Genomic DNA, 23,293 nt, shown 5'->3' with positions numbered 1-23,293 from the left:
CTTTAGATTGTATTTATTTTATTTTATTGACAAGCAATAACCTAGAGAATTGTACACCAAACTAACAGATAAAGTAGTAATGGTTGTTTGACCTAAATTTTGAGAATGTGACTAAATATTGATTTGTACATATATGTTTTGAAAAAGTTATTCCCCCATATTATTGACCTATTTCACTTGTACTCTTTGAGCATTTTTTTTAATTTATAGAACAAATTAAGCAGATACTAAAATCAAATTATTGAAAGCAAGAATTCCTTATGATATCTGTCTAAACAATTTGTTTAGAGGAAAGCTATGAATGAAAAGTTACAATGCCCCACATCTTTACCATCTTTTGTTGTTTGAAGCCAGATGTAGGATGGAAGATGCTCATAAAGATAAAATAAAATGAAAGTAATAATAATAATCAGAAAGAAATAATAGACTATAAGACATCAAAGGAGGAGATAGCAAAACAGCCCTTGAAGTGTCATTTCAGTCCTTAATGATATTTGAACATAAATATCAAGATGTTAAGGTATTACTGTACTAAACTAACCAGATTTATTAGCATACCTTTCATTCTACACCTCTTTCATGGTACTGTCTGAATCTTCAGTGGTTTTTAAGTAATTGACACAGTAGCAGGTTCTTGTACAGAGAAGGTGATATAACTATGTTAGTTTATTTATATAAGACATGAAATGTCCAATAACTAATTTCAATTATTCCAATTTTATAACTTATTTTTTGTTGTGCATATTATAACTCTCTAAATCACTATTTTCAAATTTGTATAAATATCATTTGCATTCATTATAAGATAATTTAAAATAGTCAATGGTGTTTTTCTCATTAAATCCATTAAAAATAGTTATGCACTAATATACTAATATTGGAAAATTATGCATAAGTTTATTTTTGTAGTAATAGATATACATTAGCAGCACAGCTTCTTTAATTAAAACTCATCAGTGTATCTATATATACTTATCAAAGCAAATATAATTACTGTATTTGCAAAAACTGTGCATGTTTTTGATCTTATTAGCAACAGAAGTTTGTTTTTTCTATTTCCATGGGTAAATCTATAAATTAATCTATTATCAGATTTATCACTATTACCAAATCATTAAGTGGTATAGATGTAAACAGTATTGTAAAATTGTATATTTAGATTGTGTCTGCTGATTGTGTTTTATATAAAATTTCCTGGAGTTTTTAAGACAGGTTCATTATTTTTATGCAGAAATCATTTTTATTATTATTTGAATTTTGTTGTAATTTATTGAATAACTGATTCAGTAATTTGCTTAATGAAACTGCAGACTGTCTCAGTATAACATTTACTAATCTAGAAATAAAACAAAGTTTAAATGAAGATTTATGTAATTTAGGTATCGCATATAGATACAATAATTCTGAATATACATTGATTTTAACATTAGATTTATTGTAGCTTGTTTGTAATACCTTCTTTAGATGTATTTACTTTTATTTATAAGTTTGTTGTAATCTCATTAGTTATATAATTTGTGCATAAAACCATGTACAGGTGAATCCAAAATTGCAGTTCTATTTATCGATAGGCATAATATGCTGATCCTGTATTTTACAAATTCTACTTGTATATTGAAAAAATGTTAAATCTGTTGAATATTTATTTGAATTAATTAAAACTAACTTATCTTTAATTATGTTAATAATATAAATTCTTCATTCTAAAAGTCAATTTGGAGTGTAATGTATAGAAAAATGTAGTCATTTCTGGTTTTCTTTAGAGAATTTAAAATGTCTGCTTTTCTATATTTAGTAGCTATTTTTTGTGAAGTACCTCTTTCTGTCATTTTCATTAAAGAATCATCTTTAATAAATCCATATTTCCAGTAATAATATGCTTATGAAAAGAATCTGCCAAAGAATTTGAGTAGCACTCACATGGTAAATTCTGCACATTGTGTAGAAAGTATTTATATTTAATAGGTCCTATTGCATTTCATAATTACAAAACATGAACATGGGAGGATATTGGTGTCACATTCAGTTGTGGCTGTCCATGACCCCATTCACAGTGAGATGGGGACATATATTCAGTTTTTGGTGTTTCTCTGAGGCTGCACTTGTGGGTAGTCCTGGACATTTTAGAGATAATTTAATTTTTTCCCAGTACATTCCTTCACTCTGTCAGCTTCTTATTAGGCCAGTTTCAGTTGTACAAATTGAGTGTACAATGTTTGAGTCTTTCTGCAGTTGCTTTTGTGTCTGTACCTTCCTTGATGGCAAAAAGGTCTGATAGTTGATACTTCTTTCTCCCTCCATACCCTGTAATTTTGGTTCATATAGGGAGGTTTACTGCTTAGTTATATTAAGGAACAACTCTGCCTCATCTGTCACATTTATTGAAACAAAATTTTTTAGACTATCACTACCAGGTAGATGCATAATTAAATTCTCAAAGAACAAACCTGGTCCTAGAAATGGTGGGGTTCCAGAATGGAGTCTGTGGTCAACTTGAATAGATAACAGTTTTTAGGACTCATATTCATCTGACCCTAATTATAGTTCTGAGACATATATCATCCCTCCAACTCTTATCAGAAGCCTCTCAACAATCACATCAACGTGATGATGAGTTGTGATTATTGTTGGCATTTACCTTCATCTGATTATCACCTTCTGTGTTTTTCCTAGTTTCTTGGTTTGTGTGTTGTTCAGTAGAGATGTGTTGTTGGAGGGTGTTTGTCAACTGGCTGCCACCCTCTATGAGTTATATGGGGCCTCCTTTCTCTGAACTAGATTTTTGCAGTCATTCCAGAGTCTTTGCAATCAAAAGTTGATGTTGCCTGTCTGCAATCATCTCTGTCATCTTGATTTTCTTCAACTCCTACAGAGGATCAGAGTTCTGCTCATATTTTAGTGTCCCAAACCCCCAACATTAGCCCCTTTATCCATCAGTAAGTACCCAGAATAGATTTCTTGTGGACTTTCAAGATTCTTTTGCTCAGTTGGGAATAACTACCATATGCTTTTGGAGCCTGTTGGGCCACAGCTTTGATAATTTTTGGCTTTGTGGAAAATCTTTGCCATGGGTACATTAGTACTATAGTTCCTGGCATCAGGATTAGTCATTCAGTTTGTATTATCCATCACCATTTGTGCCTCCCACAGATCTTCATATTTTTTAATTTTGTTCCAGGGTTATCAGAGATTTATTGGTCAAGGGAGCAGTGGAGAAAGTTGTCCAAGTTTCTCCATAATTTTATACCTGTCTGTTATGTCCAAGAAGATGGGAGATTGGCATCTGCTCATAGATCTCTCATGTCTAAATTAGTTCTTGGATCCTTTAAAGTTTACAATGAAGTCATTCCTCATTCAGCATTGGCATTTTTTGCCAGAAGTGTAGAAGATAAAATTTGACATTGCTGATGCCTATCAATACATTTCCATAGCAAAGTTATTCTGACACTATCTGCATGTGCTCATTGGTCAGGTGCTGGAGTTCAAGGCTTTACTGTTTAGACTAGCATTGGCACCATACATGATTTTCGAAATTGTATAAGTTTTTTTTCTTGTCACCTTCATTCACCAGGACTGAGCAAACACCATAACGTGGAAGTCTGTATATTGCTAGCACTAACTCATCAGTTGGTGGAATGTCACACCCAGATTGTACTTTTAGAAGCAACTAAGGCAGGCTTTTTTATCAGAGGCAAGAAATATATTCTCACTCATAGTGAATATATCATCCATCTTGGTGTCTCTTTCAACAGATAATTCAGTAAGGCTAAACTGGCTCCACACTATGGAACAGTCAGTCTGACCCTTACTCACGTCTCTCTCTCATAGTAAGAATTGTTCTCTCTCTTCTAGAGATGTGGGCATCACTGGAATATCTCATTCCTTGGGAATGAGTGCATACGTGATGCATTCAGTAGGCTACTGTTACTAATAGATCAAGAATAGTGATCCATTTTTTCCTCAGTCTTTTATTCTAAACCAGCATTTTTTATTTCAATTGGTGGTTAGTTTGGAACAATTCTATGTTAGGTGTTCCTCTGTTACCACTCTGTTCAGGCATCCATTTTCTTATGAATGCCTTGATTCAGGAATGGGGTATGCATGCCTTAATGATCAAGAAATTCAGGATCTATGGATGGATGATGAGGCCTTCCTATACATCATTATTTTAGATCTCTCTAACTGTTCAAAGGGGATGTCTCAATGTCTGGACTTATTGATGAAAAAATTGTTTTGCTTCCTTCTAAACTTTCCATGGTAGTGTTTTATGTTTCCCATGAAGGGGGCACTTCATTTCTGAATGTTGGGCCAATTTATATTGTATCATCCTTCTAGCTTGCCCTATATGTCCTAGAGGTGATGAATTTTGTAGTAGATCAGTTTTCTTGATCCAACATTCTCCCGACATAATGGATGTGCATCACAATGTTTTCCATAGGATTTGTGCTTGATTTGGGATGCCAGTGATCAATGCATTTGCCACTCATTCTAACACTCAACAACCAACAGTTTTGCCTCTAGCATTGGGAATAGATGCATTCAGTTAGGACTTGACAGGACTGCATCTCTGTGCCTTCTCACTAATAACCTGTTGTTGTGTTTTGTTGATAGAACCAGACTGGCCACCTTAATCTGGGTTTCCGTTTCCGCAGTACTTTCAGAAGTGCCCATCTCTTTCACTTTCTCTTTGGCCATTTCTGTTAAGGTAGCCATGATTTGACATTGTACATCCAACAATCCAGAAGCTCAAACTTTGTGCATGGAGATTATGTGGTCTCCTTCTAGCATTAGGGTTTAACTCTCACAATCCATGTGACTGACCATGCTACCTGTTTGTACTCACTTAAAGTGTTTTTAGATTTATTTTCTAATTTTCATTATAGTTTGTATATCTTCATAAAATTTGGCAGTCTTTCAATTGATATTACAAGTTTTAACATGTAAAAAAAATCATAATTTTTAATTAAATGTTTTTAATAAAATGAAATAGATTTGTCCATGAATATATTGAGTATTTATTTTGAATAGTTTTTGTGTAAAGTAATTTTCATGTTATAATAAAAAATATTTTTCTTCATCTTAAAAATTTCAAATTTACTTTGTGTAATCCCTAAGACTTTTAAATATATTTCAAGCATTTTTCTTCAGTAAAACTTTATAGTTTGTATGTTATTTTCTTGTATGTTATTAAAATGGAAATAGATTTAAATTTCCTTTTTCTTCTTTCTAGAATGGCTGTATTGTAACATGAAGCTACATTCTTTCATCCTAATTAGTTTAAAGTTTGAAACAGTATACATCTATTTATAATTAACTTTTATTGCCATTTGAACCATGAATGACTACTGTCTGCATGCTTATAAGCTGCAAATCACCTGGGGAATGTGCAGCTCACAATACACAATCAAATTACATGACCCACAAGTTACTATAAATAGTACTAGCAGCTTGTATGCATGCCTCATGAAACATTTTTATCATTTATTTCACTTATTATAACCTTAACTAACTAAAAATATCCTTATTTTTTACACTTTAGCTGCTTTTATAATTCTACATAAAAATAAACATGGAAAACAAGATATAAAATACTTTTCTTCTTTTTCTTGTTCTTGGCTGTCAAAGAGAGTTAGCCCTAATTTTTTTACACATCAACCTATTCATAATGCTGAATCAGATTTGACATTCAGCTCCGTGGTTAGGTCGAACATGACCCCTTTTTTCAGTGTTTATTCATTACATAGTTCAGGGAAGAGAATCCATTAACTCCTTGTAATTCTGAGCACAGAATGGTCCCATTCTGAGTCCTTTATTGAGCAAAATTTGTTCCATGCCCTCCCCATAATTGTGGAATTTACTTTGACCACATGGTTGGGTAGTGAAGATGAGTGTTCATAATTCCAGACTGGATGATTTCTGTTTCCTCATCTTGAATAAGGCATATATAATCCTGTCATTTCAAACCTGGGATACTTCCTTTTGGTTTTCTTCAGGTTGAGGATTAAGTTTGTCCACTTTTGTGTTGCATACCTTCTTGTTGTAATTCCTGTGGCTAAGAATGCATCATTGTGTGGCGACAGGTTGGGATCCACTCATAAGTTTGTATACATACACTGCTGGCCAAAATCTTAAGGCCAATGAACATAAAGCAAAACTATGCATTTTGTGTTGTTAGACTCAACCACTTATTTGTGTAGAGCTTCAAAAGATGACAATAAGAAAATAAAAAATAAAAATGAAAAACTTTTTTAGCATTTAATAGGGAAAATGTGAACATTATGAAATTAGCCTGAATACTAGCTGATCAAAAGTTTAAGACCATACCAAAAAGAAATCCTAAACAGGGTAGAAAATGCCCAACAAGAGGTCTCAGTAGTGAGTTGTATAGCTGTCATTGCAAATAACTGCAAACATTTGCTTTGGCATGGTTGATATAAGCATTTGCAGAAGGCTGGCTGGAATGTTATTCCAAGTGGTGAAGATGACTTGACCAAGATTATGCACTGTTTGGAATTAACGTCTATATTTCTATAGACTTTCCTTATCATCTACCCCCAAACATTTTCAATGGGGTTCAGTTCAGGCGAACACGCTGGATGATAAAAAAAAAAAAAATCACGTTATTTGCTATGAAAAAGTCCTTTGTTCTGCGGACGTTGTGGATTGCAGCATTATCCTGTTGAAACATCCAGTCATTTCCACACAAGCAAGAGCCTTCAGTCAGTAAGGATGCTCTCTCCAACATGCCAATGTAGCCAGCTGCTGTTTGATGCCCCTGTATAACCTGAAGCTCCATTGTTCCATGGAAAGAGAAAGCATCCCAGGTCATGATGGAACCTCATCCATTGTGTCGTGTAGAAAATGTCTCTGGTGGGATATCCTTATTGTGCCAGTAACTTTGGAAGCCATCTGGTTAGATCTAACCATCCAGGTTAGATTTTTTCTTATCAGAGAACAAAACCTTCATCCACTTTTCTAATTCCCACGTTTGATGCTTCTCAGCAAAGTTTAATCAAGGTGTTTCATGGTGTGGAAGGAGGTGTGGCCTTTGAAGACGTTTACAGTTTTTAAAGCCTTTCTCTCATAGATGCCGTCTTATTGTTCTTGAGCTGTATTCTGCTTCCATAAGGTACTTAATCTGGTTTGACGATTGGCTGGTGTCTTGCTGGACAACCCGTCAAATCCGTTGAGAGAGAGAGAGGTTGCAGTCCAATTGCTCTAGCCACTAACATGGGATATAGGGACCATAGCTCTATAATTTTACCCTCAAGTAGTGGAACCTGTGCTAATTGTTTGGGACCTGGCCAGTAGTGATGACAAATCTTGTAAAAGGTTACCCATAGTACATGAGTTAAGTTTTAGGTAAAGAGCATACCTGTTCTGGATGTGGTACTGTTATGCCACTGGGGTGCCAATCTTTTACTGACACACCCATGATTTGTGCAGAACTTTCTGTATGGATAAAGTCCTTACTCTTTCCTCTTCCTTATCAATGTTGATTTCTAACTGTAAGTATGGGAGAAAGTATGTTTGCTTTGCAAGTTAACATTTTCTTAAATTGAAAGTGTATTTCCAATAATGCTTACTTCAAAGACCCTCTCCCACTAAGAGCTATTGTTAGACAATAGGATTGAGTTAGTCCTGAAAATGTTAAAACATTATCTGAATGATGTGCTTATATACAGTACCATGTTAGAGGGTACTTTGATGTAAGTAGATAGTGTCACAATATAAATATCACTTAGGGCAATTAAGTGGAGAAGAAAAGTATGGAGCAAGGAAGAAAACCTAATTTATGAGAGTGAGCTATTTGCTCTTTTCACTAAATCATGTATTAGTGAACAAATTACATCTAATAACTTTAAGAAGTAAATCTAGCATAACTTATTTCAGAGGTGCTATGTGAGTCTTTTGTTAGTGTAGGCTATTCTGTTAATTGGGAGTTCTGTTGTTGAGAGTGAGAAGGAATAGTTCACACTTTTAAAGAAATAAACTTTCCTTAGTGACATACAATCTTATTTGCTCTCTATTCATATATACTACATAACATTTTTGAAATGATATCAATTCCCTATGAGTGACAGTGACTGAGCCTTCCCACACCTCTTTTATGTGTTGCCTCTGACTTATTTTGAATATTTTTATTAGGAAATGGTAAACTTTACAACTTCAAAATTAAAGTTGTACGTTTTGTTTGAATCTTTTGACTGAACATTTGAGTAATGATACTTGTATCTAAATCTATGTTGTTGTGAAAAAGTTATTTTCCCAGGATAAGTTGTGGTTGATACAAATGTTTAGCAATGACAAAAAATCTTTCTAATTTGGTAAAATAATATTGTCAAGTGCAGTTAATTTGAAAAACCTCCTTACTAAGATTTGGTATAAATAAAAATTCAAGTCATAATTAACTCTTTAAACCAGTAATGTTTTGCACATTCTGCTGGAAATATTTTCATGGTATCATAATACTTATCACCTTATAAAATTTTTGGTCTGTGTATAGAGGTGAATAATAATGTAATTTGGATTAGTTTTCAGCCAAAGAGACTGAAAGTTTTCACAGGCCTTATACAAGGGAGGATAGATATTTTGTGGAGTACTGAAATAATTTAGGGCTGTGTGTTGAAGGAACTAATAAAAAAAATAGAGTGAAAGCTTATATATATATATATGTATGTATAAAATGTGTACCACTTGAATGTTGTTAAAACTACCTTTTACCAAAATATCACACATGTACTCTACTTTGTATTCTGTCATTTCTAATCTTGTAGTTTTCTGTCTGGTATGTAAGTAAATAATTTTCTGTTAACTCAGAAGTAAAAATAAACTTGCTTGTAATATATGTATATACATGTAAACATGTGTTCACATGTAAGAAGAAATTTAGTAAAACAAAATTGTTTGAAACTAACAAATGAGCTGTCTGAAAATGCTCAACAAATACTTTCACATAGAGTAGGTCAAGATTATATTTACATATTCATCTGTTTTCTGAAAAATTCTTCTATTTCATGTTTTTAAGTTACATGGACTTTGTAATTATTATGCTTTCAATTATATACAGAAAAGGTGTAAATTGAAGATTTGGGAAATTTAATAAACTTGTATGAGGTGAAAAAGTCATCTTGTTTTTGACAAAAGTAATTTATCTTCTTTTTTATGATTTGCAAACTGTAAACTTGCAAGTTAATTTGATTTTGATAACTAAAAGATTGAAAAATGGTATTGTTCTGTTGCTATATTACATTATGCTTGTTGTTTCATACTAAACAAAGCTTGGAAACAAATGAGTAGTTAAGAAAGAACATGAAGCTCAGTGTTAGTTAGCAAAGTGTTTTGGTGTACCACTAGTCTCAGGCCTTTAAAGTTTGGTTATTGAGCTGTAAGAAGTTATGAAAATGTCTTTGAATTTTATGTTCTGATGAGCATATGAACTTTGAAACTAAAAATATTAACCCTACAGTACTGAGAGATTTATTTTAACAAACTTGATCAGTATGAATTATTCAATTACACAATTTTTAAATTTGATTATTTCCCTTATGTATTAAATTATTTATCATTATCAAAAGGAAGTATCCTTAACAATGGTCAGATAATTTTTTTTCCATAGTTGTATTAAGGAACAGAGACAATATTTGAAACTAATTTTTAAAAGTACATTTACTACCATTTTAATTGACTTAAAATTCCACAAGCAAGCCAAAACAATTTGGAAAATTTAATTTAATAGGTAATTTTAATATCACAAATCATTCATAAATATAAATTTTAAAACATGAGGTAGTAGATTGTATTAGAAGTTTTATTGAATACTAATATGAAGGGAAATGTTTACATTCTGGTTTGTGGAAATTGAAAAATCATGAATGATGCATTAAATTTGACAAAATTTGTCAGAGAGATTAGAATATTATGCATGATTGTAAAGTATACTGCTTAAATGTATCTAATTTTACAAGACTGAAACATTCTTCAAACTGTGAAGAATACTAAGTTGTTAATGATATTGGTTTACTAGTGGGAATCGTGATCTGCTTCATAATCGGAATAATGTTGTTTGAGTGGACTTTGAATAGAAATCTTCAAAATAATTTGTAGTTACCTTCACTTCATTGAGTAAACACACACAATTTTTTGGAATCATTTTAGATATGAATGTTATTGTAAATTTGAATAGAAATAAACATGTGTTGTTTACATTTTTTCCAGAATATGAAGTTGATATTAATCAATAAAATGTGATTTTACATGTTATTTTTTTAATATTTTATTTATCTGTGCTCAACAGTTAATAATAATAGATAATGATAATACTTTGTGATTGAAGTTATGTAAATGTATTTCAGTGAAGACTACCTTTTCACCAGTAGCCTTTTTGTTTACAAGTGGACTTCCATTTCAGAGAAAGTTTGAGTCCCTTAAAATATGCCATCCATATAGTAGCATCTGTCCCATTGCTCTTTCCTTTCTTTGGTTTTAAGGATCAGTTTAGAATTGAAATTCCTTTTCATTTTTAGATGTTTTTTTAATATTTGTATATATAGATATTTATAAACTGTGAGAAAGTATAATATGGAACTTAATTTTTATATATCACATAGTGATTGACTTGCAGGTTTTAAAATTGAGGTACATGGGAATATGATGAATCATAGAAAATGTTGTAAGTAGTACATGGGAGTTAACAAAAAGTTCTAATACTTGAACATACTTTTGTTTTACTTCTACTATAAAATAGGATTCTATTCTGCACAACACACTTGGCTATCTTGCTCAAGTGCCTTCTAGACAGATGATCTTCTTGCAAGTAAGTGATTGCCATGAAATAAACTACTTACAATGTTTAATACTGTAGATTTTTAATTTGTACAATTAATTTTATTGTATTTGAAATACATAATTAATTATTGTCTTAAAGAAAATTGTGTAAGAAACATTTAAGTACTGATTTATATGGAATATATCATTTGCATTGGCAAATAAGATGAACTTAAATGTGTAATTAAGTGTAAAAAAAATTCAGATTTTTTTTATTTAGAATTAAAAACCTGCTCTCATCACAAATTTAAATTTCTGTTTAATTTTATCAAGCATCAGGGGTCAATAATATATTAAAATGTAGTAAATAATGTACTTGTTCAATCAAAAATGAAAGCATAAACAATTTGGTAAATTTAAAACATTTTTTACATGTATTTCTGTTGCTATGTTTAGATATAGATTACTTGTAATATGTAAATACTATAAATCGTAATTTTCTATCTGTATATTTTTTTTTATCTACAAAATGCTTACTTTTTCTAATTTCGGAACATGTCAATTCCAGTTGATATCATTTGCAAAATTTCAACTTGAGGTATTACTTTTTGTAGCTTCAGTTGTCAAGGAACTTATCTACTGTTTTGTGAAATAATTTCGTAGTGACCTTCTTGGTTATGCATTTGGTGGATAGCTTGAGATTGTCACACATAGCAAAGATATTTCCATGCCATTTTTTTCTAATTGATCAGTTACAGAGAGAGTGTTTCTCATTTGTACACATTTGGAGCTTTTAAAGATTGTGAAGAATTTATATGCATGGTATAAAACATGTCTTTGTGCCATTTCCAATTGCTGTGTTGACCATATAAACTGATTTAAAATTATAGCTGACCTATTATCTTCTTTACTTGTTCTCTTTTTATTCCTTAGCCCTTTGATGAATGCTTGCACATATGCCAGACTCCTTTTTTGTTTTTTCATTTATTTATTGAAGAAAGTACATTTGTTTTTGTTTTTTACTTGTATCTTTTATTCCATCTGTTATAAATAATTGTTTTTTTTTACAAAGATTAGATAGCTGTTTGAATGGGAAACCTTGAATTATCATACACATTTCAACTCTTTTAGTCTGGTCTTGGTTTCTGCATCTGACATCATAACCATTTTGTGTTTGTTATAGTTTTCATTCTGTTACTTTTAAATTAGTGAGCATATGTTCATGAAATTTGGCAGATTATTAGATTATAAAAGAAAAACATAAATGTTCAGGCTAACTAGCTTAATTTCATAACATTAAACATTTATATTGATTTATTATTTTTATTATAGTGATCTTTAGTCATGCCTGGTTAACAGTACAGAAATAACAATGCCAAAACACATGTACATTAATGTTATCTTATCCAATAATATAAAACTGAACTTTAATTTTAACAAAGGGACCTATCTTGGTTGTGTTTTCGTAGACTGGTATTTGGTAAAATACAGTCACTTTTAAATTATTATAAATTGTGTGTGTGTGTATATATATATATATATATATATAGATTATACAAACAGGTTTTTAAACTTATTTTTCTTGAAACAAAGAACAGAAAATAAAGAAATAAAGCACACATTTATCTCATCTAGTTATAACGTTTGTACTAGTTGCTGCTTGTCTCAGCATGCTAAGCCTCAAGAAATTTTGGACAGCAGGATGTGAAATGAAATAAGTTTTTGCAGGGTTTTTACATATGCATATCAATAACCAAAAAAAATCATAAAGTACTTCATCAGTACCACAGAATTGCATTATAATTTATCAAATTTGATAACTAAGCTGTATTTGTATCTAAAAGAATATGAAATTGTGAACAGAGTAAAGTTTCAACTTACCAGCTTGAAGGTTCAGCTTGAAAGAAAGACAGGATGCTATTATGTTTGAAAATGGCTGAGAAAATTGCTAAAGGACATTTTGAGCTTCTGATTGGCTATTAACATGTCATATATATATAAAAGTGTGTATATATCCCCTTTCCAAATATGAAAAGAGGTGAGATGGGAGCACTGTGTTTGATTCACTAAATATAGTGATAGCTGATCAAATAGAAAAGATGAATGGTTTTTATTTTATATTCTAGCTTTTAAATATTGGTAATTTTAGTTCATAATTCATACAAAACTATAAACTTTGTAGTATGACATCACAAACATTTAATTTGAACCAGTGCTGCATTTAGTGCACCATGTGACACACAGAAATTGATGTTTAGGTGTGTTTGTTTAATACTTATTTTGAAATTAAGAAATTATATCATGTATAATTATAAAATTTGATTTATAATCTGCAGTTTGATACCAAATAAAGAAATAACTACATAAAATATTAATTCAATAAAATTTTGAATGCGAGTCAATAAACAAGATGACATGGCCTTTGACCCATGACCTGTCTTGAAATGGTTAATGGAATAAAGTGTCCCCAACATTCTCCATTGTAGGAAAATATCTGTAATTAGCAGTTTCAGTATTCTGAAAGATGAAATTACTGATATTGCTTGGAATATTAACAGGCCTTGCTTGGGACATTAAACTCAAAGTTGGAAACTGGAAGATAGCTGTAATCTCTTAGCAGATTTCATAGTTGTTTTTTCACTTACATTTTAAGGAAATGTTTTTTTCTACAATCACTCTGTGATTGCTTTGTCTACTTGCTCAAACTGCAAATGAGATAAAAATGTTTGTTTTGACATATATATATATATTTTTTTTTTTCAGACATTACTAAAATTATTAGATGCTTGGGGAGCTGGAAGTGCACTTCGACACAGATCATATAGCCATCAGTTTTATCTTACCAGAGCTTTGATGATATGTACAGCACATTTGAATGGAGTGGATTTTAGTCTCTATAAACAAGGTAAAGAGATGCTTGTAATTAAGAATGAAAACCTTAAATAGAAATAATTTGATCAGTTTTACTTAACTTTCAATAGTTAACTTTATTGCACATTAAAATAATGATTTGCATATTGTGAGACAATGACATGTCACTACTTGTGTGAGCTGTAGTGCCACGTGTATATTTGGTTCAGAACAAACTTTTGATTGTTCAACAATGCAATGCTACCATCATGAGATTTATATCTAGAGGGATATGTTACATTCATTTGGATGAGGCATACTCAAGATTTGTAAATCCTATATATCAAAGAATATTGTGTTGTTGTAACATGTTCTATCAGCTGATGGATTCTTTTGGATTATTTGAAAACATAATGCGAAAGCCAGTCCATGTACTGATAATAAATTGTATTTTGAATTTATTTTTGCTGCAGGCTGTATTTACTGGTAGACCTAACTTTACAAACAGCATTTTACCAGAAATTCCAAAAACTAATGTATGACTTTCTTATGAACTTACTTGTAGGATTTCCTTTCTAACTGATTAACAAGAACACTGACTGACTAAATTAGTATATCATTGACAAACAGATACACTGAATTTTGTTGTCTAAGTCACTCAATGTTGTACTTTTATGTTTGCATACTACATAAAAAAATTATTTTTCCTCAAATTTTGAAATCTTTTGTTATCCTGTATCCTCTGTTAAACATGTAAGTTAAAGTAATAAAAACATAGCTTACAACATTACCCTCTTCCTGGATTGTGAAGCCTCTTGAACAATCCTAATACATAAATTCACTAAAATGTCCATTCATCAAGTCTTTGGGGTGGTATTTCTTTTTTGAGGGTTATGGTATGTAGATGTGATGGCCTTTTGTCCCTCATCATCATACACTGTCCTGTTACTGGGAGAATACTCTTTAGGTTGAAGGTCAACTACTGATGACTCTGTTCTTGATGATCCTTTTAAAGTGATGTTCACAAGAAGCATGGGCTCTTTAACAGATTGACTTTCTGCTAACAGATTATTATCTGATGCTACCCAACACTCTCTTCTCTCACTGATGTATTTCTAAAGATGATCATTGTGGATGACCTTTGGCTTGGACACTATCTCATTCTGGATTCTGTAAACCACATCATTGATTATTTTTAGGACAAACTATGGCCTTTCCCAGCACCTGCTTAACTTTTGAGTTTGTTCTCTCTTATAACAGAGATTTTACAGCTGTACAGTATCATAAAGATGAAATCCAATGTTATCAACTTTAACATTGTAGTAATGCCATTATATCACTTGCTTATTTATATCTTTTCTTGATAAAATGATGTATGACATAAGTGGAGTTCTATAACCTTTGGCTGATTGTCCTTTAGATGTGAGTATAGAAGATTCAGTACCACCAAGTTTTCTCTCAAATATCAATAATGATAGTGTGTCACCTATAGCTTCATGTAAGGCCATTTGATAACTCATAATTAGTAGTAGGAAATCATGTTTTGTGATATTCATCCAAATAAATGGCTGAATGACTTAAAAGTGTACAGTTATCTATCTTCACAATGCAGTCAGAAGATGGATGAATGGCAGTTTTCCTGGTGTTTTAGATGAAGGATCTAACATTTGTCCACAAACAAGGTTAATTAGATGTAAAAGTCTACAGCCATCCCAAATCTGGAAATGATTTATCAACAAGTTTCCTTGCCAAAGTTTCTGCTTATCAACAGCATATGTTTCATGTTATTTAGAAAAATAGTCCATCATATCTAAGCACACAGCAACTCTTTCAAGTGGTACTCCAACACAATACTGCTGTACTTGACCAAGCTTTTTCCCTTGTGAACCTTTTCACTTCTAACAAAGCTCACATAGATTATATACAGAATCCCTGTATCAAATACAATAGAAGCATTCCTTCATTTTATCCATTGATTTTCTTAATTTTTCCCAATTTGACCTGCCAAGAGAACGTTTTTCCTGATACTTAATTATTGGTGCAATGCTATTGTTCTACCTTTTTCTAAATCTCAGAAGAATCCCAAGATACATTCTAATTATTGTGATATTGCTTTGACTAGCTGTCTCTGTGAGATTTCAGAGAGGATTGTTAATGCTCACCTTGTTTGATTCTTATCTATTGAACAATCTCCTGTTGCTCATCTTCTGATTTGACTTGAAACCTCAATCAGGGAGGTCTTTGTCAAAAGAGAACATCTTGTGTCCATTTTTTTCTATCAGTAGAGAAAGCTTACGACAGTATGTAAAAGTGTGGCATGTTATGGGACCTTCACTCCTATGGATTGTGTAGTCATTTACCCATTTTTATTCATACATTTTCATTTGACATATGATTCTAAATCTGTGTGGACTTTCCCATTCTTTCTTGGAGTCACTCAAGACATAGTGTCATAAATTTTCCTTGTTAAAAATCAATTTTATTACTTGACAACTTCTTCCAACTGTTGCAAATAACCTGGATATCAATAACTTCCATATTTCTTGTCAGCTGTTGAATATGATGTTTAGTGAGTCGCTGTTTCAGGCTGCTCTCAAATGTCTTTAACATTGTATCATAATAAATGGTTTCAGCTTCTTGTCAAAAATGGTTTATATGCACTTTTGCCACCAAAGGGTTTTTACACCCCAAATTCTAAGCTTCATTTCAGTGAGGTTCTTGTGGTTCCTGAAGCAAAGTTGTTGGGCTTATCTTTGACCATAAGCTTAGTTTCCTTTCTTACATAAATAGCTTTGTGCTAAATGTACAAGAGCACTAAACATCCTCTGTGTCCTCTCTTCTGTCTCTTGGAGAGTGAATCAATTTTTGATGTTGAAGATCTGTCATGCTCTCATACATTTCAGGCTGAACTGTGGGTTTCTGCCATGCTCTTTGCCATGAAGATGTTAGATTCTGTTTGCCATCTTGAAGTTTGGCTCTTCATGGGTGCCTTTCACATTTTAGTGGTCCAGTCTGTACACTGAGTCCCATGAACCTTCTCTTTACCTCCACTGTTTGCAGCTTTCTTTACCATATGCTAGCAAGTTTCAATCCTTACCATAGCATCCCACCTGGTGTTGTGTTTTTCTTCTTTAGCGGGCTATGCTCTTTTGGAGTAGATGGCCTACCTTTCCTCATGTTAGCTTTCATATCCAGGCACAGTTGGTTGAATTTAGTCTTTCATTGGATGAAATTGCTGAATCCATTGATCAGCTCATTTTACTATGACTCATTACCATCCCAATTTCTGACCTTTCTTTGACTCATCTGAGGAAGGCAGATGCTTCCAATTGGAAGTATTCTCTTCTCTTTAGCAAACATCTTTCAGACTATTCTTCTGTTCACATTTGTACAGATGGTTCAGAATCAGATGACTCTGTGATTTATTGTGGCTTAGTGTTGCATACAGGATCCCCTCTACAGTTTCTGTGTTCACTGCTGAGTTGAATACCATTTCTCATGCATTGGATCCCATAGAAGCCAAGCAGTACACTGAGTGTATTATTTTCATTGACTGACTCTCTTAGCTCTCTGTTGGCCCTGGAATACCTTAATGTAAGTTATCACTGTTATCATCAATATTCAGAAACAAATGGCCCATTTTTTCTCTATCTTCCATTTCTATCCAGTTTTTCTAGCTGCTTGGTCACATTGGTATTTGCAGCAACTTTCTTATAAACTTGCTTGAAAAGTTTCATTAATTATTGGATAAAACACATACTGACCAATTACCTTACTCAGTTACTGAGAAATAGACTATCATTAACTATCATTGTTTAATTCATTAACTGCTAATGAACAAAATCACTGAACACTTTTCCCCCTTTATTCCAGTGGAGTACAGGAGACCTTACCACTTATCATTTCCAAGTTGCTGGGCTGGGATGGTTGAGCATGGAGGAATCCTTCTCGATCAGTTCCACAACAAAGACTATGACCATTCAGTTCAGAGTAGGGTGGTGGTGTTCTGCCAGTGTAGAGGGAGTTACAAGATCTTCTGGATGACTAACTAATTTCCAAATTTGAGACTCCCAATTGCACTACACCCCTCTGATTGGATGCCCTTCTCCTTCTCTTGCATGAATGTCAATATGCAGTGAGTGAGGTTTTAGAGATTGAGTGAACCAATGACATAAGTCCTTACACAGGTTTTTGATTATTTGTTTCTCCTTTTGACATGTCTTCTGTGTTGTGGGTCACAGAAGGCCTACTTTGTCTATTTTTACTTCTGTCCAGGTTTTACCTCATTTTCATGAAGTCAATTTTGGCTGGTCTCATGGTCATGAGGTTGAATACATGAGATGAACTTCATTTGGATTCCAGGTGACATACTTCCTGATTCTCAGCATTAGGCTAACCTCTGAGTTCCTAGAGTCAAATGTTAGTTTCTATAATTAGTCTGAAACTTGAAGTTAAGATGGCTAGGTCTTTTTCTTACCAGTGAGTTAGGTTTTGGATGTAATTGACTTATCAAGTAAGGTTTATTTTTGCCCTATCCACATTACACCTTGAGACACATCTTATCGTGTTCACTTTCCATTATGGGATTGATCGATTCTGCTTTCTGTTTAAGATCTCACTGCTAAACTGTCCTCTCATGTATGGATGTGTTCCTTCATGTTCTGCCAAGTCTGGTCTTCTTGATCATGTCAGTGTTCATGACAGAGAGATACCTAACTCAGATGTGGTGCATTGCCCCTCCTTAAATCATCTGATCTGTTCCTCTCCTTTTGAGGGTGGTTCTTCAGATGCTTTCAGGGGGTATGCGTTTTCCTTTGCACTGGTCCCTCCTTCATTTCAATGTGGGATTAAAGTATTATTGTGAGCAGAAGGAAAATACCTTATTAGAATTTACAATTTTTTCTAAAGGAAAATGTATTTCTGATAGGTACTTCCCTCTTCTTGCACTCTTCCCCCATCTTCCCCATAATCTTCTTGTGTTCACATCTTCTGCCAAACTTCAATGTGGTACTTATGTAGTGGCTTTTAAGGGAGTCACATATGTCACATGACAGTAGTGCTCTCCTGTTGGTGGAAAGGTGTTACAAGAGAGACATGTTGGAACTTTGGATTCCAAAAGAGGAATGATGAAAGTTTTTATCATATGTTTCTAAATAAAAGTTCACACGTATAAAGCAACACAAAATGAGAAAAGGCAATCTTGTGAATAGAGGGAGCTGCATATTGGAAATAGATTTTCATTTAGGAAAATTAAAGAAAATTATAGGTTTCAAAATGCTAGAAATGTGCAGTCATTGGTTTTACACAGATTGCTTGCTCAAGGTTGTTTAAAAGAAACAAGAGAGCTAGTGCTCATAAAACAAAGTTTGTTTCATTGAACTTTAAAAGACTTTATTACAAATTGGTACATAATATTTATAATCATGAAATTGAAATAACATTATTTTTTCCTGCTGTTACCATAATTATTTAGCTTTGTAATACAAGCAAAAAAAACTTATTTCATTACTAGATTTGCTTAGCTAATGTAGGAATTATTTACAATAAAAATGAACATTGATGTTGACTATAGGTGATGGCAGGCAGGGTGGAGGTGGATATCTAACTGACTCTCTAGCTGGTTTTGAGATGTTATTCAAACCAAATTTATAATGTAGCTGTTGTTTGAAATGAATTTTTTCTGTTTTCATATGCATACTAACACAGCTACAAATTTTCTTTGGAATCTTTCACATTTCTCATGAAAGCAGCTTCATAACATCATCCTCAGTACATGTGGACAGTTGGCTTGGTTTTTGACTATTCCTGTAGATAGCATATCAGCAACTAAGAATAATATATACTGTCATGCTGTACTTTCTCAAAGATTAACTTGGCAGTAATTCCTTCACTGCATTACTTAACATTGAGATGTTGACTAGTATTATTCCACCTAATAGCATATTCCAATGTGTCATTGGCATATTACCAATATTCACAGTTTTGAAATAAAATTGCTTATCCAGCTCTTTGCTAGCCAAAGTGTTAAAAGAAGTATCATTTTAAAACAAATGAATAAATAGATGCTGTTCTTAGCCGTACTTTTATTTCATATATGAATGTTTCTTGAGTTTATCAAAACACAGTAGTGTGTCATGCAGCCAAAACATCTTGCAGGACATATTGTGTGTTATTAAAAGGAGTAATAGTTTAGCAGGTTTCTACTTTCTTTAAGTTGGACTGTAGTCATGCAAATTATTGTATATTTTTAGCAGATGTACTATACTGGATCATTGCTTTACATACCAAATTTCACATTAACCTACTAAGAAATACAATATATAAAATCTCCAATTTTGATAGAACATAGTTCTGTGGATTTTTTTTTCAAATTTGGTACACTGATAGATTTTTACAACCTACAGTTACGTGTTAAATTTAGTTGAATTAAGCCACATGTCTAAAGTTATTCAACGAAAACTACTCAGTTTTGAGCAAATTATTTGTACACATCTACACAAGTCATATAAGATGTTGGTCTTAAATCTTTACTTCACCTCTATGTGAAAGTGAAGATGGACCGTTTTGAGTTTTTTGTCATTTGGATTAAAGTTGGCTGATTTAGATTTGAGTAAAACTATAGAGTGAAAGCTGATACATTAATATTGGTTAAGTTAAGTAAACAAGATTAGTAGTTCCTAGCTCAAGTTTTTAAAAGAATCATATGGGTGCAGGGGTATTATTCATTATTGCTTGCCAACTTTTAAACACAAATTTGCTAAATTTTATAAAATTCCCCTGATTAGAAAGTATTTAGTATACACTATATAGCTTAAATAATGATTCTTTTAACAGTTGTACTGAGTATATGTGGCTGATGAAATGAAATTGTAAATCTAGTCTCCATAACGTAACTACAAAGGAAATTATTAACACTGTTAATATATTTTAAAGAATTTAGTTGATTTTGTAAAGTAACAATCTGTTCCTAATAGTAGGGCTGTGATCCTAAAGCCAGTGTAAGTGTTACTTTCTTACTTGCTGTGTTTTTTGGTGTGTATTGACAAAAAGTCATGACATCTAATCAAAAACACCCTAGGTGTGCTATTTAAAGGAATGAAATCAAAATTGGTGGCCAAACTGATAGTTACACTTATAGCATTGATAAGAATTTTTACAGAAAATATAGATTCATTAGTTAGCTAGGCCATGTATTTTATTTTACCCACCATCATGTTTCAGGTTGAACACATTTAATCATGGTTATCAGATTGTATGATCATGGATGAAAATTGTAATTCCAATATCAAGATGGGTCTCTTGGAATTTCATTTATGAAAAGTTAATTAACTCTCATTATGTAACTATCAAACTTCTATTATTTTATAAATTGTTGGAATCTTGTCAAATTTATTTCAGACATGTATTTTGGAAGTTGACTTTTAAAAACAAGACACATTTTGTTATAAAAGTACTTACCTTTCCCCAACAACCTTTGTTAATTTGAAAATGATCTAAGAAGGTTGAAATGTTTTTTTCTACTATATTTTAATAAAAGTTTTAATACCCATACTAGTCAACTTGAGATACAGTCTAGTGTTTTATTTGGTTTTATTGATAGTGATTGAACTAGTTTCTCATTAATTGGGAAAGTTAACAGTTTACTTTCAATTAATGTTAATGTTTAAGCTGTGTACATTGGTTTATTAGGTTTATTTCTTATAAGGCAGGATTATAATTGATAGCAACTGGATTATCAGGTTCCTTTTAAAATATTTTAGTCTGTGGGCACTAGATCATTGGGTTTCTTTCTTGTAAGGTGAGATTTTAGTCTGTGGACACTGGGTCATCAGGTGTTGTTTTTTTTGTACAGTGGTAACATTTTGACATTCTCTGTGTGAAATAAATAATAGAATGTTAATGCTCAGTTCTTAGGTGAATAAAGTTGTTAAACAGTTGTGTTTACATTTCCAGTGATAAGTATCACCAAATCATAATCCTCATTCACCATTTCTTTGTTCACTTACATCCAAATATCTATTTTGTTTATTGCCTCTTTTTCTTAACAAGTTCCTCATTCATATATCTAAATAGTTTGGTTTATATATTATTGGAGAGGAACTAGTCAGACTTTAATAATGAGAAAAACATTACAATATTTCTTCAATTAGTTTTAATATGAAAGACCTCATAACTGTGTTGTTATTAACCCTCTCACTATGGGCATCCATTTCTGCATATATCACATGGTTTTAATGAGTTAAATTAAAAATTAATTAAAGTACTTTTTTATCGTGGTATACAAAAATTTGGCATCACAACATAGCTAATAATCCATATTTTAATATAATGTAAGTTTTTAAGTTCATAATTTGATAAGGCAATATTAAAACAAAAACTTCAGTGTCCCCTACTATGTGAAAATTGTGATATTTGCTCTGTAGGTATCTTCTCTTCCCTAATTTATTTACTATTCCTTTGAGAAGTATAATATGTTTGTTTGTTTGTTTTTGAAGTTCGCACAAAGCTACTCGAGGACTATCTGTGCTCTCCGTCCCTAATTTAGCAGTGTAAGACTAGAGGGAAAGCAGCTAGTCATCACCACCCACTGCCAACTCTTGCGCTACTCTTTTACCAACAAATAATGGCATTGACCGTCACATTATAACTTCCCCATGGCTGAAAGGGCGAGCATATTAGGCGGGATAGGGATGCGAACCCGCGACCCTCAGATAACGAGTTGCAGGCCTTAACACGCTTAGCCATGCTGGGCCAGTATAATATCTGACACACATTATTCATTATAATGTCATCATCCTTCAGGCAAAGCATAACTTTTATAGCCTTCAATTTTATGTGGTTACAGAGTCAGAAACTATAAAATGATGACCCCTCTTGCCACATCTACCTGTCACATCCTTTCTTGCATCAGTTGGAAATAGTTCTCTCTGATGTTTAATATATATTATTCATAACCAGTAGAAAACCAGATTTTAGTCTGTCAAAAACCTTGCATTACATTGTTTTTTGTACAGATAATTGTCTATTTCACTACCATTTCAAACGTTATTTTCACAGGAAATGCATTGGCTAGCTAGGCTGAATTTTTAATGATGCTTGTTGCATAGTTAGTTTTGATGTTAAGTTTATTTGTATACATTGATAATATAAAGTCATCATTTAAGTTTTGAATTCAACACTGTGAAAGTTGTAATGTGTTTTTTCACATACTTGATGCAAAATGTTTAATGCTTCTTTTTAGAGGAATAATTGGATAGAGTACTAAGATGTTTAGTACAAACAAAATTGTGTTAATTGTAACAGACAAATTTCAATTTCTTGTTGTTAGATAACACATCATTTTAAAATTTTAAATGTCCAAATATATAATATAAAAGGACTTATAGAATTTTTTGTAGTGGCAAGGGCAAACTTTCAGTTTCTTCAACATAAGCTGGTAATAGAGGACTTAGTGACATATAAAGTTTATGCTCTTTGTGTAAAACATTATTCCTTATTGCTAAATTTTTATATATCAGTTACAAATGTATGTTAATCACACATTTTAATGACTTGTGAACAATGTAATATTTAAGAATATACCATACTTACATATTACATTGAACTATTTAAGACTATTATGATTTTGTAATCTAGTCTAGGACATATAATTTTTAGTTACATTTGAGAATTTGTA

The 23,293-nt window shown here is 32.1% G+C and overlaps 1 protein-coding gene across 3 annotated transcripts in view; it reads left to right on the top strand.

Moving 5' to 3' along the window:
• The window catches only part of LOC143225148 (telomere length regulation protein TEL2 homolog), a 109,214-nt gene that overhangs the window by 26,036 nt on the left and 59,885 nt on the right, over positions 1–23,293 (top strand). For all 3 annotated transcript variants that reach the window (XM_076454035.1, XM_076454036.1, XM_076454037.1), the window contains exons 7-8: positions 10,748–10,816; positions 13,531–13,672. In XM_076454035.1, the coding sequence (XP_076310150.1) occupies positions 10,748–10,816; positions 13,531–13,672 (211 nt within the window). The remainder of the gene's footprint in view (positions 1–10,747; positions 10,817–13,530; positions 13,673–23,293) is intronic.

The sequence above is a fragment of the Tachypleus tridentatus genome, chromosome 9 (genome assembly GCF_004210375.1).
Source record: "Tachypleus tridentatus isolate NWPU-2018 chromosome 9, ASM421037v1, whole genome shotgun sequence".
Taxonomy (NCBI): Eukaryota; Metazoa; Arthropoda; class Merostomata; order Xiphosura; family Limulidae; genus Tachypleus; species Tachypleus tridentatus.
This window is presented reverse-complemented; position numbering and strand designations above follow the sequence as displayed.